General features: G+C 39.8%; 1 protein-coding gene across 1 annotated transcript in view; it reads right to left on the bottom strand.

Moving 5' to 3' along the window:
• The window catches only part of TMX3 (thioredoxin related transmembrane protein 3), a 30,635-nt gene extending 17,880 nt beyond the window's left edge, over window positions 1-12,755 (bottom strand). Inside the window, exons 1-8 of the mRNA XM_058024163.1 lie at window positions 12,549-12,755; window positions 11,400-11,679; window positions 11,132-11,186; window positions 6,439-6,478; window positions 5,329-5,452; window positions 2,146-2,191; window positions 1,118-1,198; window positions 112-211 (exon numbers count right to left, since the gene is read on the bottom strand). Coding sequence (XP_057880146.1) covers window positions 112-211; window positions 1,118-1,198; window positions 2,146-2,191; window positions 5,329-5,452; window positions 6,439-6,478; window positions 11,132-11,186; window positions 11,400-11,679; window positions 12,549-12,755 — 933 coding nt within the window. The remainder of the gene's footprint in view (window positions 1-111; window positions 212-1,117; window positions 1,199-2,145; window positions 2,192-5,328; window positions 5,453-6,438; window positions 6,479-11,131; window positions 11,187-11,399; window positions 11,680-12,548) is intronic.
• Between the last annotated feature and the right edge of the window lie 6,554 nt (window positions 12,756-19,309).

Here is a 19,309-nt window from a genome sequence, read left to right as displayed (position 1 = left end):
AAAAAAACCCCAAGAATTTGTTACAAGCATGCACTTCAGTTTTTTGAAAGATTTTTAAAATGACTCCCTAAATAGCCAAAAGAAGTAATTTTATTTAATCAAGGTTCAAACCTTTAAAGGAGATTCACCACCAACATACACAAAAAGTACACGATGTCTCTTTTGCACATGCTCAAACATATGCTGGCTAGGAAGTGGCCTGATGAGAGGTCTGGAAAGGGAAACAAAGACATAGAAAAATCTCAGTTTGTGCAACCTGCAAAACCCAAACAAATAAAAATTCACAAGAAAATGTCATACAGTTTTTTGTAATGTTTTTCAAAAAATAAATTCCAAAATTTAGAAAATTAATTTAGTATTTCTATTTATTACTAAAAGAATTATTATTATTATATTTTATGCTAAAAGAAAAAAAGAACATTCCCTCCCACCCCGCTGCCCAACCAAGTAACATATTAGGTTCATCAAACAGGACACTGAAAATATGAAATTCAGATCTTACTACAAAATGCTGCTATGATTTAAACATGCATGCCTTTTACTGGTGACAGAATCACAGACTGGGCAAGACTGGAAGGGACCTTAAGGATCATCTGGTCCAACCCTGCCACCCTGAGCAGGGACATCTTTCACCAGACCAGGCTCCTCAGTGCCCCACCCAAACTGGCCTTGAACACTTGCACAGATGGGGCATCCAAAACTTCTCTGGGCAACTGGTTCCAGTGTCTTGCCACCCTCACAGTAGAGAATTTCTTCCTAATATTTTTTCTAAACCTATCCCCTTTCTGTTGAAAATCATTTCCCCTTATCCTGTCAGTACAGACCTTGATAAAAACTGTCTTTCTTAGGAGATGTCTTTATACAGTGGAAGGCCACAGTAAGGTCTCCATCATTTGAGAGAGAAAAATCTGAATGTAAGCACAACACCCAGAAAATGTGACCTTAGATATAAATAATCTTAACTTAGTACCAGTCTCCCATGCAGCCACACTCATAGCACATATATAGTTTTTTTTATTTCAGTATCTTGTTCTTTTTTAAAGAGGTCTTGGCCCACTTCAAAGTCCCACATAAGTTAGAAGTCAGCAGAACCAGTCTCTGAGAAGAGTATACTCACCCTGCCACTCTATTAGCAAACTCAATTATATCATCTTTGGTTCTAGGTCCTCTGTAGTTGTATGCCAAGTCACCTTTCAAGCTAGACAGACAAAAAAAGAACAGAAAAGCAATCATCTAAACTACATTTGTACATATAATATTTCTCAACCTTCATGTTTACAGTCAGTGATAAGCCAAAGAAGTGGTCAGTAAAATATAAAACTCAATAATGCGATACAATGGAATTATGGAATAAAAGCTTATTTACACAGTATCTGATTCACTGATTTGTTGAAATACATAAAATCCTTTTACAATTCTTTCTTCTAGTGCACAGTGCTCACTTTGTAAGCATACAGATAATTTAGAATACTTAGAACACATAGAACACTTGTTTATGACCATATTAAAAAGCCTCCCTAAAATGATGAAACAGCCCACACGCAAACCAAACCCAACCCACTCAACATCTATACTACTCAGGGATTAGTCCTTGTAAAAGGAAAGCATATACACTTATTTAATGCTTTTTTATAATTGAAATGTATCAAATGATCTGCAAAACCTTTCAAATTTATGTATTATGCTTCAGTGAAATGTTGGTCAGGTTACAGTATTCTGTTGAGAGGGGATGTAGCATGCTTGCATTAGCAAAGTATTCAAGTCAGTTTTACTAATTCTGACAGGCTTTCTTTAAATCCATAGAGATTTAGGAAATTCAGAGGAATTTTCAATTCCTCTATATGGCATGAAAATTTTCATCCTTAAAGATTATCAAGCTGAACATCTCTGCTTCCTTTTCTGAGAAAACTAACTTGACAAGACTTATTATCACCTATTAGGAATTCTGTTTGCTTAAAGAATAACCTGCTAAAATCCCCAGTATGTCCACAGTAAAAAGTACTCAGAACCACTGAATCTTTATTTAACGTGACATTGTACTGGACTATACATTACATGGGTTTGAAACTTCTAAATGGACAGGGCTATTTTTAATTTTTTGTCATGAAATCATTGATAGAAATTCAATAGGAAGGACTGACTTACAGCTTAATGGTTGGATAGCCTCGCACTCCAAATTCAGATGCAATACCTGAAAGAAATGAGTTCATGCCAAAGTGAACCAAGACTTTTTTTTCTCTCCTACCTTAATCTTTAAACATGTTTTACTATTCAAGCCACAAAAACAAATGAAAAAAATACCACTTAGTTTAAAATGGATTACTTTCCTTGCTTACAAGGAAAAGCTTGCTGATATTAAGCTACATCATTAAATTTTAGACTTCTTTCAGAGGTGCTGCAGGGTGCCAGGACAGCCTCCCAATTCATGTGCCACAACTCAAATGTCATGAGAAATCCTCTAGATAGACATGCTTGGTCTGCTTTCACCAAAAGTAGCGTGCACTGAATATGCATACAATTGACAGAAAACTTAGAGGCAAAAATTAAGCACTGGGGATGAAGAGCTGTAAATACTAATGCTTGAAAGAAATGGCTAACGAGAAGTGCAGAATCATACTGCAGTTATTACAAAACGTTTTTAAATCATATTCCACACAAGTAAATGTCTACTATCATTGAACCTTACCAGAAGCAGGTGCTTTCTAAGCAGATACTTACTTGATGTTTACTGAAGTGATTAAAAGTAAGACAATTGCAGAACTTTTTCCCTCACCACAGATCTTTTTAAAAACTTATCTTGCTTCCACCAATTGGAGGAGTATAATTTGCAACCACCCTTCCACTTGTGGACATAGCAACAGCCACCTTCAACTATACTTTCCACCAAATTCAGTTTTTTCCAAAAGGTAAACTACACAGTCTCAAAAAAGGATTAAATAGGTCTAAAATTGTGGCAATACTTGTGCAACTCCCTGTTGAGCAACAATCCCCGCACTCAGAAAGCACCTAGAATCAATGCTTGTTACAAAATCATTCTGAAGCTACAAAAACACGCCACAGCAAGCAGATGTTGGATGCCTTGCGTGCAAAGAGTTAAGAAACTGACCCTAAGGTTGTTCACCTAGATCAGGGGCAAGTACCTTATTGCACAGCACTACAAATAAAACCAGCAGCTCACCTACAGGCATCTAATCAAAGACAACTGTTCTAAGAAATAACACATGAGGATCAATTTGATTCTGATCCTTTTCTCTTACAGTTTTACTACACAGAACTAAAATGCATTAAAATGTGTATTAGAGCATTCAATCAGAAGAGGTGTCAACAGTTTATTTCTCCTTGTACAGCTCTTGTGTGTGCTTAGGAAAACAAGAAGAGACAATTTTTAATAATTTTTTAAACATTCCAGCCATGGGAATTACCAAAATTCTCTCATCTTCATGGAAATTACTTACTTACATCATCACCTCTACTTCTTGATATCAAGAATACTAGTATTGATATAGTACAGGCAAACAGCAGCAGTTGTGCCAGCCCTAGGTGTGATGTATTTCTACTCTGCTCACACACAGCGGACTCCTGAGGCTAAACACCCTGAAAATTAAACTGATACCACAGCAGGTGACTGCTCTGTTGATGCAAGAGCTGTATCCTTATTCCACAGAGCCACCAGAGGTAACATTTACTGCATGATTTATATGTCCACCTGTGATCTCAGCTCTCTGACAACAAGCTTTCCAAAGTTCAGCTCCTTCATACTACTTCATATTCCTATGCAAAGCAAACCACTCACGTTCCTTCCTAGTGACATGCACACATTGCAGCTGCATTTCCTTCTGATATTTTCAAGACTGAATTACTTTGATTTCAGAGAATCTTTAGACTGCAATGATATTAAGCTGAGTTGAGTTTTTTGTATTCAGATGTAAAATTTCCTCTTTCAAACTGAGAGTAAAAAACTATTTTAAAAGATTTATCAGACACTATGAAACCGGTAGCAAATCAGAGAAGAAAATCTTTTCCAGGGCAGGAAGGAACCCTTGCTGCTTTTAGTGATTTTTATATAAGTAAAAATTAATTATATAACAAAAACATAGTACCAATTCTGTTCTGGGTATAAACCACAAGATTTCAGTAACAGGATGACAAATACAAATATTTCAGGGTAAGACTTTATACAATTTATATGATTTAGAATTTTATATACATGACTGGAAAATTAGAGAACCATGAAATGCATTCCCAGTTTTGAAGTTACCTGGTTGCATCAACTTGAAACTTCTAATTCTCCAGACTTACTTTTCCATAGAAAGTAAGTATCTTTAAGATGAAACATGAAGTCATATTTATTTGGTTTTACAGAAAAAGATATATACAATAAATTGGTCTTTGAGGCAAAATGATTTTAATCTCAAAAGACCAAACTCTCCCATATCTAAGCACAGGAAAAACTGGAATACCACTGAGAAAAATAGTCTGCATAACATTTTAGGCAAATACAGCAAACTTGAATAATCAGGTTGAATGAATATTAACTAAAATCACTACATGTATTTACAAAATTTTACTACATGTAGATCTCACTTGGGCCTCACTCCTCCCTATACCTACTCTTTTAAGTATCCTCCTGGTTCACCATAGATTTAAGCAAATCGACAATAAAGAAGCACACAAACACAAAGGAAGTACTGTTAAGCATTCAACAATCCTCTCACGTCTACCCAAACCACTTCTCTGAGCAGCGAAGGTTTGGGTTTTCTCTGAAAAGGTCGATACATACGAAAGGCATCAGCAAGCAAAAAAGCACTGAAAGCACTAAATTTGGTTCTTTGAGAAGACATTTACAGAGAAACGTGGAAAGAAATCAGCTGAGCAGTGATCAGTGATGCAATGAATTCAGTTATTTCAGCAGGCTTTGTGGAAGAGTTTCAGGACCAGTTACCTGCAATGAGTAAGAGTAAGAGCAAGAGGACGGGCACTCCTCCAGCAGTAACAGAAGGAACCTAAAACTGGATGCTCTCCAGAGACACACCACACAAAAGTGCTTATATAACAGTACTCTAAGAGGCATATCAAAAGCAGATCTTTGAGAAGCTTTTACTTTCCATTTGTCAGGAAGAATTCCCTCCTCAGGCAGAAACAAATGCGCAAATAAAAAGCACACACTACAGAAAGTTGTCACTTTTGGAAGGAAAAATAATCAGGCAATTTTTTTACAATTACTGTTTGTGCATTTGTGCTATGACACAGAAGAACAACTACAAGAAAAAAAAATTAGTTTCAAAACAGAGGCTGTGATGAAATTACCCCTAAACAAACCATACTTACTAGAAAAGGAAGTTGCATCCATCTTCCCAACTTTTACTGGAGAACCCATGTTTCTCATTTCTATGCCCACTTCATTCCACACAGGCTCCAGTTTCTTACAGTGGCCACACCAAGGTGCATAAAACTGAGAAGCAAATACATTTCACAAAAAATAAAACTAGTAGAAATTAATTCTACAATTAAGCCTCAAATTATTAGCAAGACTTATTTTCCAGTCATGGTACTCTTTATGTCTTAATTAAATTGCAAGTTACAAGGTTAGCATGACAAGCAGCATTTATGATTTAGTCCTACTTTTAACATGAATGCCCAAGTTTGAAAAGAATACATTAAACTGCTGCACTACTATATGATTTCTTATTTAGGAATAGACTGCATGATAACACTGTTTTTGAAAGTCAGAAGATCATATAAACAATCTATCCAGAAATATGAATTTGTAAACAGGCAGAAGATATCAATGTTTTGGTATAACAAGATAAGGTCACAATTGAACAAAAGTTGGATTTCGTTTTGCTATACACTGCTGATAACTCTGAAGTAGCTCATATAGTTTTTCCCACTCAAAAAAATCCCTAATCAGAGTAACAGAATTTTGAGAATTACAGTACATATTTGGGTGAGAAAAGGAATGTTACCTCATTCACAAGCAAACCAAATCTTTTTAAAAACTCTTTGTCCCTGAAATAAGGGGCACTGAGTCTTTCCAAACAATTTAGAAAAGTAACAGGGGTCTCATATATTTGGTCTTTCAGTGCTAACAGAAGTCTAGAACACAAATCAGCTGATATATTTAACGAAAGGAACTATAAAAATTCTCAACAGAGGTTATCACCTCCTGAGTGTGTTAGGTAATCTGCTTTCCTTTGTAAAGCTCTGCAAAACATAGACTAAAGCCTATTCAGCAGTCTATTCAGCCTATTCCTGGCTCACCCTGAACAGCAGACAGATTGCTTATCTATCCTGTCAGAATCACTGTCATGAAGCTTTCCTGCATCATGTACAAACAATTTTCCAAGCAATGAAGCAGCTTGACTACAGGCTGTAGCACTGTGCATTCTGTCTTTTGATTTCCACCAGCAGAACTTCCTGTTTTTCTGAGATACTCACATCTACAAGCCAAATATCATCTTTGCGGTTTTCTTTAAACCTGGAAAGGGGAAAAAATGAAAGTAATAAGTTATGTATCCGAAAATAAAATAGTGAAATGCATGTATGAAATAGAAAAACTCTACAATAAGGTTAATATAGAGGTATAGATACCAGATTTCTGGTTTGTTTCTTTCTTTGAGGGTGGAGAAACAGAGGAGATGGTTATTTTTTAGCGTAATATTGCCCCTCTACCTGACACTACACACACAGCTGTGCCAATTAGGTTTCTCTAACTATTTCCTAAGACAAAAAAACCCCAAAACAACAAAACAGAAAAACAGCAAGAAATAAGAATACACACAAAACACACAGAAGATATTTGACTAGCATGTGGAATCTAGGGGGAAGAAGTATTTTTCAATTGCCTTAGTTATATTAAATATATTTGGTTTTTTGGTTAATATATATTAAATATATTTAATATATATTAAATATATTTGGTTGTATTTTTATATACCAAGTAATACAGACTCTTTGAGTATTGGCTTAAACTGTTAATCTTAGCTTTACTAAATGCAAACTAACTAAATTATCTTTAATATTAACTTGCAAAGCAATTTTAATTCAACCTCCTTTAAAATTCTACTATAGGCGTGTCAATTTACAGTTCTATTAAAGCTGCACACAACCAAGAAATTAAGTTAATGGAATAAAAATGATCAAGTTATTGATAAAACCCAGAGAAAAAGGGGTGCTACTGAATTTTCTTAATGCTAGACAAATGGCATTTAAATTAACTGGCTGGTTTTATTAACTGTTAATCTGTCACTGAATTCTAAAATCTCTAATACAAAACTAAGCTTGATAAATCAAAGTTCTTTGGTATCTCCCAAAATGCTGTTTACACATTTCACTGTTGTCACTACAACATCATATGAATTACTGCATTAGTTGACTAGTTCTGCGTAGGGAATTAAATTAGCTAGAACTTTAACCGGGGGTTTATTTTTGTACAAGACAGACTTTGTAAGTGACTAGGACTGGGACTAAAGTCACACTATGGCATACATGGTACAACACTTCAACTGCACCACTCTTCTTGCAAAATGAGATATTTACATATAATTATGCATAAGGGTGGACCTATGATCCAATTAATACAAGTTATAGCTCAACTTGTCAGTTCCCAATATGCAGCATGCCTATAAATGGCCCATAAGCAGTAGGCAGAATTTATTATATTTCATTTAAAGATGAATCTATAACACTCCATAATAGTCTTGAAGAAATACTAATGCTGATATTGGCTTACTGTTTGACAGAAATAATTCAGAAATCATGACTACAATCTAATTACAGTGTTGAGTGTTTGAAACTCAGAATTGCAGCATTTCACTGGTAAATTCCAGCCTATGTTATTGATGGCATACCAAGGCTGCTGTGCCTGTACATCAGCAGGAAAGGTATTTGCAGAGACTATGCTATAGAACTGCTAAAGGAAAGCAACAGTTTTAAGTTTAGTTGACAACCTCACTAAAAGTTTACTTCACCACCCCAAGCACTATAGAGCTAATGAAAGAACCACTAAGAGGCCAGCATCTCCTGAAAAGTCTAACAGAGCTACAGCTAACTTCCAGTAACAATGCCAAATAATTGGCTATGATGCAAGAGGCAGAAAGCAGTTACTGAATCATAAGATCCTAGGCTGTGCTTCAATTTAGCATATCACTTTTTCTTTGTATAAGAAGAATTTACAATTAAATGTTCTCCTTCCTCTGCCACAGTACAGCTGTTATGGCAAATTGTAAAGAGCATTAAAGTACTGAGAAAGGTAGACTGCTACCTTGCCAGCACACAGAAAGAAAAGGGAGAAAGAATGAAACATCTGGAGGCTGAGCTTTCCAACAGAGTTTAATATTGTATAAAAAATACTGTACTTTTTATAGTAATGAAAAATTTCAACATACTTCTAATCAACTTCCACAGAAACTAAAATCTGAAGTATAACAAGACCCTATCAAAACAAAACCCTATCACTCTAGTTTTGCCAACATCAATGACTAAATTACCAGACAATACTAAGGAAGTTCACTTTCACACTGCTGAAATCTCTCTACAATTTCACCAGAAATCTCTCTACAAATGAGCAGTGAAGCATTTTCTGAAGATGCTGTTTCTAGGCCCTATAAATATGCTTTCCAGGCACAAAATTTCAGTGTCTCTTCTAACTGTTCTGTGCAAGCCTCTGTCAGCTGACAGAAACACAATCACACTGATGGGAAGATGGCATAAATGTTGCACATCCTTGAATCAAAATGATTCGTCTCAAACCCATACATCTTCCCAGCTACATGATCAAATGTTCTCTCAGCCCCCACTTAATCATGAACAATTAAAAGAAACCAGCATGAAGCAAAACTGAATACCGAGGTCACAATTCCAAGGGCCTTCAAACAACCCACTACTGTATCTCTTCCTTGCTTCCCCTTTGCACCATTTCTGATGCTTCTGATCCTGGTTTGAGCCACCCTACAGACAGAAAAACACTTCCTTTTTAATTTAGGTTACTTATCTGCTTCATTATGCCACTAGAACAAGTCCACACCCATCACAAGTATGAGCACTGACCTGAGGCAGCAGATCTGCTATCAGAGCAGCACAAGCCAAGAGGAACCACAGCTCATTTTATGCACCCCTCCTGCAGCCCAGCTGGGCACTTCTGTCTGCTCTGCTCCTGGTTTTCCTATATCCTGAAAGCTTAGGAAAGGGACCTGTGCCCTGTACTAGTCCCCATTGTTTACAACCACTAAAATTCCAAAAAACACAAAGCTTTCAGCAACAGCAGAACATCCATAACGTTTTATCATCTCTCAAATGGAAAACTTGAAACTTCAACAGTTACTGCTCTCCGGTTTGGAGCAAAATTAAATTAAAATTGAAATTGTTTAAAATAAGTTTTAATTTCAATTACATTTAAATTGTTTTTCTGACCTCTCTCACCACTTGCCAATTAGCTACAAAAAATCACCCACAAAAACTGCCTAAACAATTCTTCAATTCTTATTCTCAATTGCAAATACATGCTTCTATATAGTTCTAAAATTGAAAAATTCAAGTGTTATAAAATATGATTTCCTTTTATCAGTTACTTTAAGAAGTTATGGGACAACAGAACCATGACTCGTCATTCCAGAACAGCAAATATATTTAAACACACACGTGTGGAAACATGATGTAGGAGCACAGATAGGCTAAGTAAATGCATCTTCAGACCGTGAATATATGAGCATGTTTTAAAAACAAAAAAACAAGCTTTGAAAACCAAGTCCAAACAGTTCCCATGCTTCAGTTGTTGTTTCAGAACACCAGAGACACTGCTGTGTCTCTCCTAAGAACTTCTTATGTTCCCACCCCTCACCCATAAAATCACTACCCCTCATCTGATCTTATGATTAACAAACAGTATTGTGAAAATGTAAGGGGTTTCCTGACAGTTTAGCTCTTTGATGCAATTTATTATGGACTGAAACCTCATGAAAACGTCACCTTAAACTGGCTGAATTTATCCCAAAGCAGTCATCTAATGCCAACTTCTCCTCCCTACCAGTCATACCTTCTCTTTCAATTCCAATAATCATGCTGCACTTTGTAGCACTTGATATCAACCTGATAATCAGACCCAAAAAAACCCCTAAAAAACAAACATTTGGGTAATTTTCATGGGAAACAGCAACTATGTAGCTACCAAACTGCTACAGCAAACCAGTACACCAACACTGACACTACACAACCAAGCTCATGGCAGGACCAGCCACTTCAAATCATGCACAGTCTTGGGACTAATTCTGTTATAAAGGCACATTTTTACACAAATATTACTGGCACTTCAAGCAGCCATGAACTGGTCCTGCAGCCTCTTTCTCTGTTCCATTTCAGGCCATGCATGAACACACTTAAGACTCATTTTCCCAACCCCTCATGGCAGCCAGGTTGTAAACTCTAATGAAGAACTTGGTTAAATGCAATCAGCTTTACCTGGGGCAAGCACCAACACACCAGTGTATGTATTTACCCTACCAGAAAGAAAGAACAAGCAAGGAAGCCTAAGAAAACTTCTGGCAAAACCGCCACAGTAACAGCTTTAAGGAGCTGAAAAATTAAAATGTTCCTCAGCTTCATTAATTGAACCTCCTCAATAGGTGAGACTGAGGAGGGACCTCATGGGAGTGTACACTTTCCTCAAGAGAGGAAGCAGAGGAGCAGTAACTCATCTCTCTGGTGGCCAGTGGCATGACCCCAGGGAACAGCATGAAGCTGTGCTGGTGAGGTTTAGGTTGGGTATCAGGAAAATGTTTTACACCCAGCCAGTACTTAGGCTCTGGAACAGGCTCCCCAGGGAAATGGTCACAGCACCAAGCCCGACAGAGCTCAAGAAGGGTTTGGACAACATTCTCAGGCACATGGTGTGACTTTCTGGGAGTCCTATGCAGCAACAGGAATTGTACTCCAGTGATCCTTTTGGGCCCCTTCCAACAGAGAATATTCTATGATATTTCAGGCCACAACGTTTCTGTCCTTCCTGCGACAAAAATCACAGTACTTTCCAGTGTAGCTTTCTCGACAAGAACAGCACGCACAAAGTCGGGGGTCTTGTTCCCCACAAGAAGACAAACAATATCTTGGCAATTACGCAAGACACCCCAATACTTACGACTCATCTAGATCCTCCACGAAACCCGCACCTGACGCCACCACATGTGCAACCACTGCGAGGGGAAGGAAAAGGGTTCCGTGAGTGATGCCCGAACCAACCCGGGGCGCTCACCCACGCCAGCTCACAGCATCCCTTCCCTCCTGCCCCCACCAGCGCTTCCCTACACTGCTGCCTGCCCCAGCGCTGCCCGCCGCCCAGCCCCGCCGCTGTTCCCCGCTGTGCCCTGCAGCCCAGCCCGGCGGAGCCGGCACCGCCCGCCCGTCACCTGCCGCCCAGAGGAGGCAGCGCGGCCGCCCGCCCGGCGCCGCTGCCATGTTGACAGAGCCGCGGCACGGCCGGAAGGGGAAGCGCCGACCTCTCGCCACGGCGCAGGCGCGGAGGGAGCCGCGGGCGGCGGGGCGGGCTCCGGGTGTTCGCCCCGCTGAGGGGCGCCCGGGGAGGCGGGAGGGAGGCGAGCGTGGCCCCGCAGCACCGTGACGGAACGCGGGGTGAATATTCTCTTGTCCTGTCCCCAGCGGGGAGACTCGTTCAGTTGAATCAGTGCTCTGTGTGAAAAACGCCAATCACTTGTTTTTAAAATTTAAAAGGTTTAATAGTAATAAAATGGGTAAAGAAATAGTAAAACAATTAGAGTTATAATAATTCGGGCAAATTGAATTAGGACAATATAAGACAATAAATACAAAGAGTTACGGACGTCCGGGTACCGTTTCCTTGGCAGCACGAGCCCGAAAAAGGATCCCCTGTTAACAAAGGATTAACTTTTAAAAGCAATAGCTTGTTGCATATTCATACACTTAATACATGATGCATAAATTCCATTCAAATACAGGATTCTGTCTGGTCATCCTCAACTTCTTCCTCCGAATCCTAACAGCGCCTTCGAGGTGGGAAGAAGTTCGTTTCTTCTGATAAGAGGGCAATAAATTCTCTTTCTCTGAAAGATTTAGGTGTCCTGTGGCTGCTATCTCGCTGCGAGTCCTTTCTTTAAAAAAAGTATCCTACATAGGATCGTTTCTATTTTAACATTTTTTTCTAACCTAAAACTATATTTAACACAGTACTTAAGAGAATTAATACAGCATTATTTTCTAACACATCACATATAATATTCATTTTAATATTGCGAAAAGCCAATCATAAAATTACATGCATTTTTCACACTCTGCTTCTTAGCAAGAGCAAGCCTCGCCCTCCCTCCAGCAGGAACACGCGTGCCCCCTGTCCTGTTGCTGGCTCGCTGCCCTGGGTAGAGCTCGCCACCTGCCTTGCTGCTGTTATAAATGATCAATAGAAAAGCCAAATTATCAAAATTGCAAAAAGATTTTATTTATCTTTGTCCGCGACCAAAATACGGCCCTCAAAACCACCACAGCTCAAAGAGAACGTCGAGCTGGGTGAACACGGATCCGACCTCTATCGCCTCGGACCTCCCTCTGTTCATGAGTGCCGCTTCCAGCGAGGCTATTTTATACAGCTTTTTATGCCTGAGGCAGGAGTGCCCCGATTTCTTTGGTAGCCCTGCATATGCATGAAAGTTTCTTTCACTGTGCTGGGCTGGACAATTGCTGTTTAGGTAAACGGGACATTGTTCTCCTGCTGCCTTCAGGAATTTCGACATTCCGAAGTAGACATCTGCCCCTGCTTGTGGTCAGAAACTAATTTGGATTTTGCAATCTTATATAATACATTCTCTCTTTAAGCATGAATTATTTCATAACATATATTACACTGCTGTATCAGCAGCCTTCCTTCAGCACGGGCATGAAAATTGCTCACTTTAATGTCAGTGTCATTCCCTCGTTCCTTCAAACCTGTTACAGTCTTTCCTATCTTCAGCTATGGGTTTTTTTTCTGTCAATGGAAATTTGCAGGTTCTTGTAGGGCAAGTAGTCCTACTTGTTTAAAAACTTCAGTTAAAACAGGTCTGTGATTGTTCAACCTGGAAAAGACAAGGCTTAGGGGGACCTTATTAATGTGTGTAAATACCTGAAAGGGGCTGCAAATAGACCAAAGCTGGGCTCTTGCCAGTGGTGCCCAATGACAGAACAAAAGGGAAGGGCCGTAAAGTGAAACACTGGTGATTCTGTCAGAATTTGAGAAAACACTTCTTCACTGTGAAGCTGACTTGAGTGCTGGCCACCCACCAGTCTTCCACCTCAGAGATACTCATGATGCACCTGGACTTGGTCCTGAACAACCATCTCTAAATGGTCCTGCCTGAGCAGAGAGTTTGGACTAAAGGACTTCCAGAGGCCCCTCCCAACTTCAACTACTCTGTGGCTCTGTGATCTGTCCCATTTCAGTTTCGATTCCCGTAGTGTAAACCCTTATCCTTTCTCTTTATGCTAGAATTACTTTCCTCGGCTGTACATGTAAAAAGTTTGAGATGTTTGTCGGAAAAGGATAGATTCTTTCCAGGGACCATCCAGTTCCTCTGAATTAAGTCTTTAAGCCTTTTTGTCTAATGATAGAGTCTATTATTTCTTTGAATAATGTCTACAACCTGCAGACAATGAAGTTGCTTCATTTTTGGGCTGCTCTGTGTGAGTGTGTGCACAAATGCTGGTACTTACATGGATGTAAGATACATGTTGATGTTCTCTTGGCTACTCATTGCCTTCCACACTGGGCCATACCTGCTCTGGTGAAGATGTATTGTTCACATAATTCTTTGTGGGTATAGCCTGTTGGATTCATCAAATAATCCCCAGAGTTGTCCAGCCCTTTGCAAAATCTTCCATGTCATAGTCTGAGAAACAGGTCAAGGCCTGAGAGTATATACAATAGCTCACATTAGAATTCTACAATATCTGACTCTGGCCCATGGTAGATGCTTTTTTTTTCCTTCTTACATTTAACTGAAGGATTTTGCAATATTACGACTATTTATTTTTTTCCCCTCTCACCCCTCAAGCTCAAGTGTTGGGAGAACTAACAAGTTCCAGACATCTGTATTGAATGAACAGTGACAATTGTTCACTGAATTCAGAAAATGTCTTTTCCGCAGCATTTCACCCTCTGTACACCACAGTTAGCTAAGTGGTGTCTGTATGCCTGACAGACATATGACCAAATGGGAAATGGCATCTTTTTGATCCTAATCTAACTACTGTCTAGACTGAGACAATGAAAACTATTTACTCCATCAATCCGTTAGTAGAAAATCCATATGGGAGAAAATGGGCATAGCCAAGTAACTGTTAAATTAGTATAATCCTGTTCTCTTGCTCAGACAGTTCATGAATGGCTTTAAAAAACTTTTAAAGGGAAATAAACATTTTATATAGCTTTGCAGAGATTTGAATGAAGCTCTTTGTACACCCTCTAGATCCTATTTGCCAACTTTTATTCTTTTTGCAGGTAATGGAATATGATTGTTCTAACTTTTGTATTTAGTGAGCCAAACTTGTCTCCTGAAAAAATCAGGACACTATTCTTGAGCTATTTTATCTTGAAATTGAAGAAGTTGCTGTGTATTTACTTCTTTGTAACTAAATTTAGGCTCACATAGACAACTCTATGCTATATTTATACAGTTATTGCTGAAGCTTTACTGTGTAAAATCCATATAAAAGATGGTTCTTGCACTGCAGCCGAGTAAAAGTATCATGGAAAAACATGTAAAAACATGGGAACCAAATAAGCTGAATAATGACAGATGGCATTCAGAGAAATGTCAAGGGGTTTTTGTGGTTTTATTATTTCTACTATGGACATTTTGTTTGAAGAAAATGCAGGATTAACGTATTACTATTAATGGATTATTATATTGAGTGGAGAATTTAGTGTAGAAAAGGGATGATTTGGCATATGAACTGAACAGGAGATATGAAAAAAAAAAAACATGCTGAAGGGTAAGAAGCAAAAAGCTCAGAGAATAGTGTTGAAATCCTGGGAGATATTGCAGGGAAAAGTGGGAATTATAGGGAAATTAGCAAACAATGAAATATTGGAAATTGAACATACAAGGCTTCAAAGACTCCTTCCAATCCATATTGGGTAGGATGATTTAATGGTCCTGCTGTCTCTTTTTGTTTTTGAATCTCACAGTGGCAAGTTTCAGCAAAGACAAGAGCCAGGCTTTGCCTTTTGGCCTTGCCTTGAAGGAGGATTTGCAGAGGAATCTAAATGTTGCAGGATTTTCAGTCTGTTCATGCAGGTTGTACACTCTTCTTGATCTGTATGAAGGGCATGGAAAACGATTTATATGTAAGTCTGTCTAAATTATGCAACATGGACTTAGTTTTACTGGTATGCATTAACTTTTGCTTTAGGATAATTAATATCTTTCAAATTATTTCCTGGCTAACTTTCATTAACATTGTAAACAGAATATCAAGGTTGATTTCAATACATATTTGCATAAATAAAATACTTAGAAAATTAAAATTCTTTGTGCACATCTTTGTTATTTTACAGGGGTTAACATATCCATGACACCATATTCAAGGGAAACTTTCCTGGGGAAATGGCCCAGGAAAACCAAAGGCAATGCAATAAAAAGGGTAACTTAAAATGAGGCATGAGGGAAGCATATCTTGACACCAATAATCCCTATATTAACAGTGCTAAACTTTTGGCCTGTGAGCTTGGTATGACTCACCTACAGAATCACAGAATGGTTTGGGTTGGAAGGGACCTTCAACATCATCTAGTTCCAACCTCCCCTGCTCTGGGCAGGGAGCTTTCATTAGACACAGTTGCTCACAAGCCCCATCCAACCTGGCCTTGAACAGTGCCAGGGATGGAGCATGCACAACTTCTCTGGACAGCCTGTTCTATTGTCTGACCACTGCCATAGTAAAGAATTTCTTCCCAATATTGAATCTAAAGCTGCCTTCTTTCAGTTTAAAGCCACCCCACCTTGTCCTGTCACTACCTGCCCTGTAAAAAGTCTTCTCCAGCTCTCTTGTAGGTCCCCTTCAAGTTCTGGAAGGTGCTATAAGGTCCCACTGGAACCTTCTCTGTGCTGAACAACTCCAACTCCCTCAGCCTGTCTCCACAGGAGACATGCTCCAGGCCTTTAATCATGTTTGTAGCCCAAAGGTTATTTTATAACTTGCTTCTGATTCTTTCCTTCATTCCTGAGAACCAGGAAAGCAGCCAGTGGCTAAATCTAGTAAATTATTTGTTAGTGTCACTATGCTCCCAGCCACCATCTTGCTAGGGCAAGTCAGGAGCAACTTCAGGGCAACTTCAGGACATGTGTGTACTCTTTGCAGTGAATTAAGCCTGTTAGTCCCAGGAGTCTGATTCAAGCTTGTGTGCATGCACCCATTTTTTGTCATCTCGGGCGCATTCATTTCCTCCTTTGCCTTGGGAAAACCTGCTGTTTCTCTTTGGCCAGAAAATTTGTGCATCCATTTTCTATGCTGTCCCTCAGAATTAAAAGAGCAAAAGCTGAGGTGCTTGACTGTAGAGAACCTAGAATAAGATAACTCTAAGAATCCCACACATGACTGAGGACTGTCTTAGTGTAAGTATTATATAAATTAATAATTTCTTCAGTCTTACTCTGTCATGCACAACAGCCAGTAGACTGAGCTTATTTACTAGCACTGAAAGAACCAACGAGTCTTAATTGTAGCATTTTTTGATGGTAAATAGCAGCAAGTCACACTGATGATAGAGATGAAGACACCAAAGAATTTTAACAGAACTCACAAAAAATACTAAAATTCACATTACAGATTTCCTTATTTTTGATCTTCCAGTAACTCAACTAGTTTTTTTCATCAGTTCACTGAAGGAGTCACACTCAATGATCCTTCTGCATCCCTTCCAGCTGAGATGATTCTGTGACCTGTACCATGGCACCAACCCTCATGTCTGGCTGCTGTGTTTGGGACCCCATGGCCAGAGATGACAGCTCAGCCTCTGACTCACCAGTCTCACACCCTGCCTGTCCCATGGCAGCCCTGGAGGCCCTAACTGAGCCCTCCCCATGGCACAGTGTGGCCACAGCTCCCCCAAGGCCAGGACACTTCGCTGCCCCTTCCCATGTCCTCGTCCTTGAGCCAGGACCTCGGTGGTGCTGGAAGGGAAGGCATTAGCAGGCCCAAGCCTCCCTCCTGGCCCAGTGCTGTTTCCCTTGCACTGCCAGGCAGTGTTCAGGAGTTTGTTTTAACAGTGCTCAGCAGTGAGGGCAAAAACAAAAGCCCTGTGGCAGAGGTGAGTAATGAAGCCTCCACCCTGGGCACACCCGAGCTGGCTCTGCCCCTCCCATTGTCCCCTGTGGCTGCCCCAGCTCAGGCCTCCAGGAGCCTGGGAAGGAAGGAACAGACACAGCTCATCCTCTCCAGTCTGCTGGCAAGCCAAGACAAATCAAGGCAAGGCAAGGTGTTTTTTCCCCTGTTCCTGCTGACTGACAGTTTTGCTGAAATGATATCCTGTTGTTATACAGGCAGAGGTGAGGGAGGAGCGTAAGGCACATATGGGCTATAGAACATAGAACTTCTTTATTGTAGTAACCCCAGGAGTGACCCTGACCTTCAGCACTGTCTCTGAGGGTCACAGGGCTTTCACCATTAACTACTCAAGAGCCTACCAACAGATAGGGGGTGAGAAACAGAAGATAGGAAGGAAGGGCATAATGACAAGGTGAAGAACAAAGTGAATCACTGGCAATTTTGCTTTTTCTTCTCATTTTTTTTTGCTACCAGTTTTTTGTGTAAGCTGAGAGATCATGGAAGTAAAGGAGGAGAAACACTCTGGCTGTGATCTCCTAGCCTGCAGCATATTAGGGAGTATGAGAGCTGTATTGAAGCTGAGTGCAGGAGAGGAGGATGCGCAGATGTCAATCCTAGCTAGAACCATCTAACTGAGGACCAACAGGGCTGTGGGTGTTCAGATTATGTACAAGTGTGTCTGTGTATGTGAGAAGGGGGAATGTAATGTGGGGAAGAATTATCTGCACATAATTTCATCTCAAAGAAACAGTAGCTTGTTCCTTCATTGTATCAAAACTTCTGTTACCTCTCAGCTCCTGCATATCCTTTAATTTACATAGAAACCTAATATACTTCTTCTAGCATTGCTGCTTCTTACATCCTGAAAGACTGAATTTTGTCTTTTGCTGCAACTCAAAGCTCAATCCAATCTGTCACATATCAGAAAGGGAGACATGTCAAGGACTTGCATGAGGATTTCTGAAAATCATTTTCTTATAACCCGTGGAAACTTGATGCAATGGACCTTCTCTCCTCGCTTGCAGTGCTTGGTACCTGTCCCATTGTAATCATGACCCTATGCTTTTGCCAAAAAATTTCTTTAAGAAGAAGAGAGAGGAAGGAAATGTCAGGGTTTTCTCTAGTGAATTCCTGTGACTCTGTCCTTCAGGTAAGACTGCAAAGTAGAAGGTTGTGTTCCTTACCTGCTAACATTTTGAAGAGCAGAGAGAAGGTTTTAATCTCTTTTTTCACATTGATTTGGGAAGTTGCTAATGAGTTAGGAAATAATTCAGTGACACAGCATGTCACACACACTGAGGAGACATTTGACTTCATCTTAGTGGGGGGTTTTTTGTTTGGTTTGGTTTGGTTTTGCCTGCACAACTGTTTTCTTTCAATGCCTAGGGAAAAACTTCAGTTTCAGTAGGTTCCGAACCCAGTCCTATCATATCAAGCACTTGCTAATAATACACTATTTATCTGTTTCAGATGCTGACATACAAATACTATATACTATACAGATTTTGAAAAGAGATGGCCTCCTTCAGCTTGTGATAAATGCTGTTTGGAAACAATGCATAGATAGCCACAAAGGGAAGCTTGAAGAATGGGAAAAGGCAAGCACCCCTCCATGACCTGTACAGCCCAAGAGAGGAAGCTGTGACCATTTGCAGCACCAGAACAAAGAACACCATGCAGACATGATTTTGAGCCTGCAAGGGCTCGGCTGAAGTATGCACAGGCCTCAGAAAAATATGCTTTTGTACTGTTTCATATGAGGAACTACACCCTGCCACCATGCTGCAGAGCGCAGAACAGGGACTGTACTGCATCAGCTGTGTTCAGATGTGAGCTCTGTGGATGTGAGGTGCCCTGCACAGCTCATCAGTGTGTCAGCACATCCTCCTGTGCCTCTGCTGTCAGGATTTTTCCACCACCCCGAGTACCTGAACTCCATATTTCAACTACAAGCTGACAGCGTCCCTGTTCTTGTAATTTGTGG

This window comes from Melospiza georgiana, chromosome 1 (genome assembly GCF_028018845.1).
Source record: "Melospiza georgiana isolate bMelGeo1 chromosome 1, bMelGeo1.pri, whole genome shotgun sequence".
NCBI lineage: Eukaryota > Metazoa > Chordata > Aves > Passeriformes > Passerellidae > Melospiza > Melospiza georgiana.
This window is presented reverse-complemented; position numbering and strand designations above follow the sequence as displayed.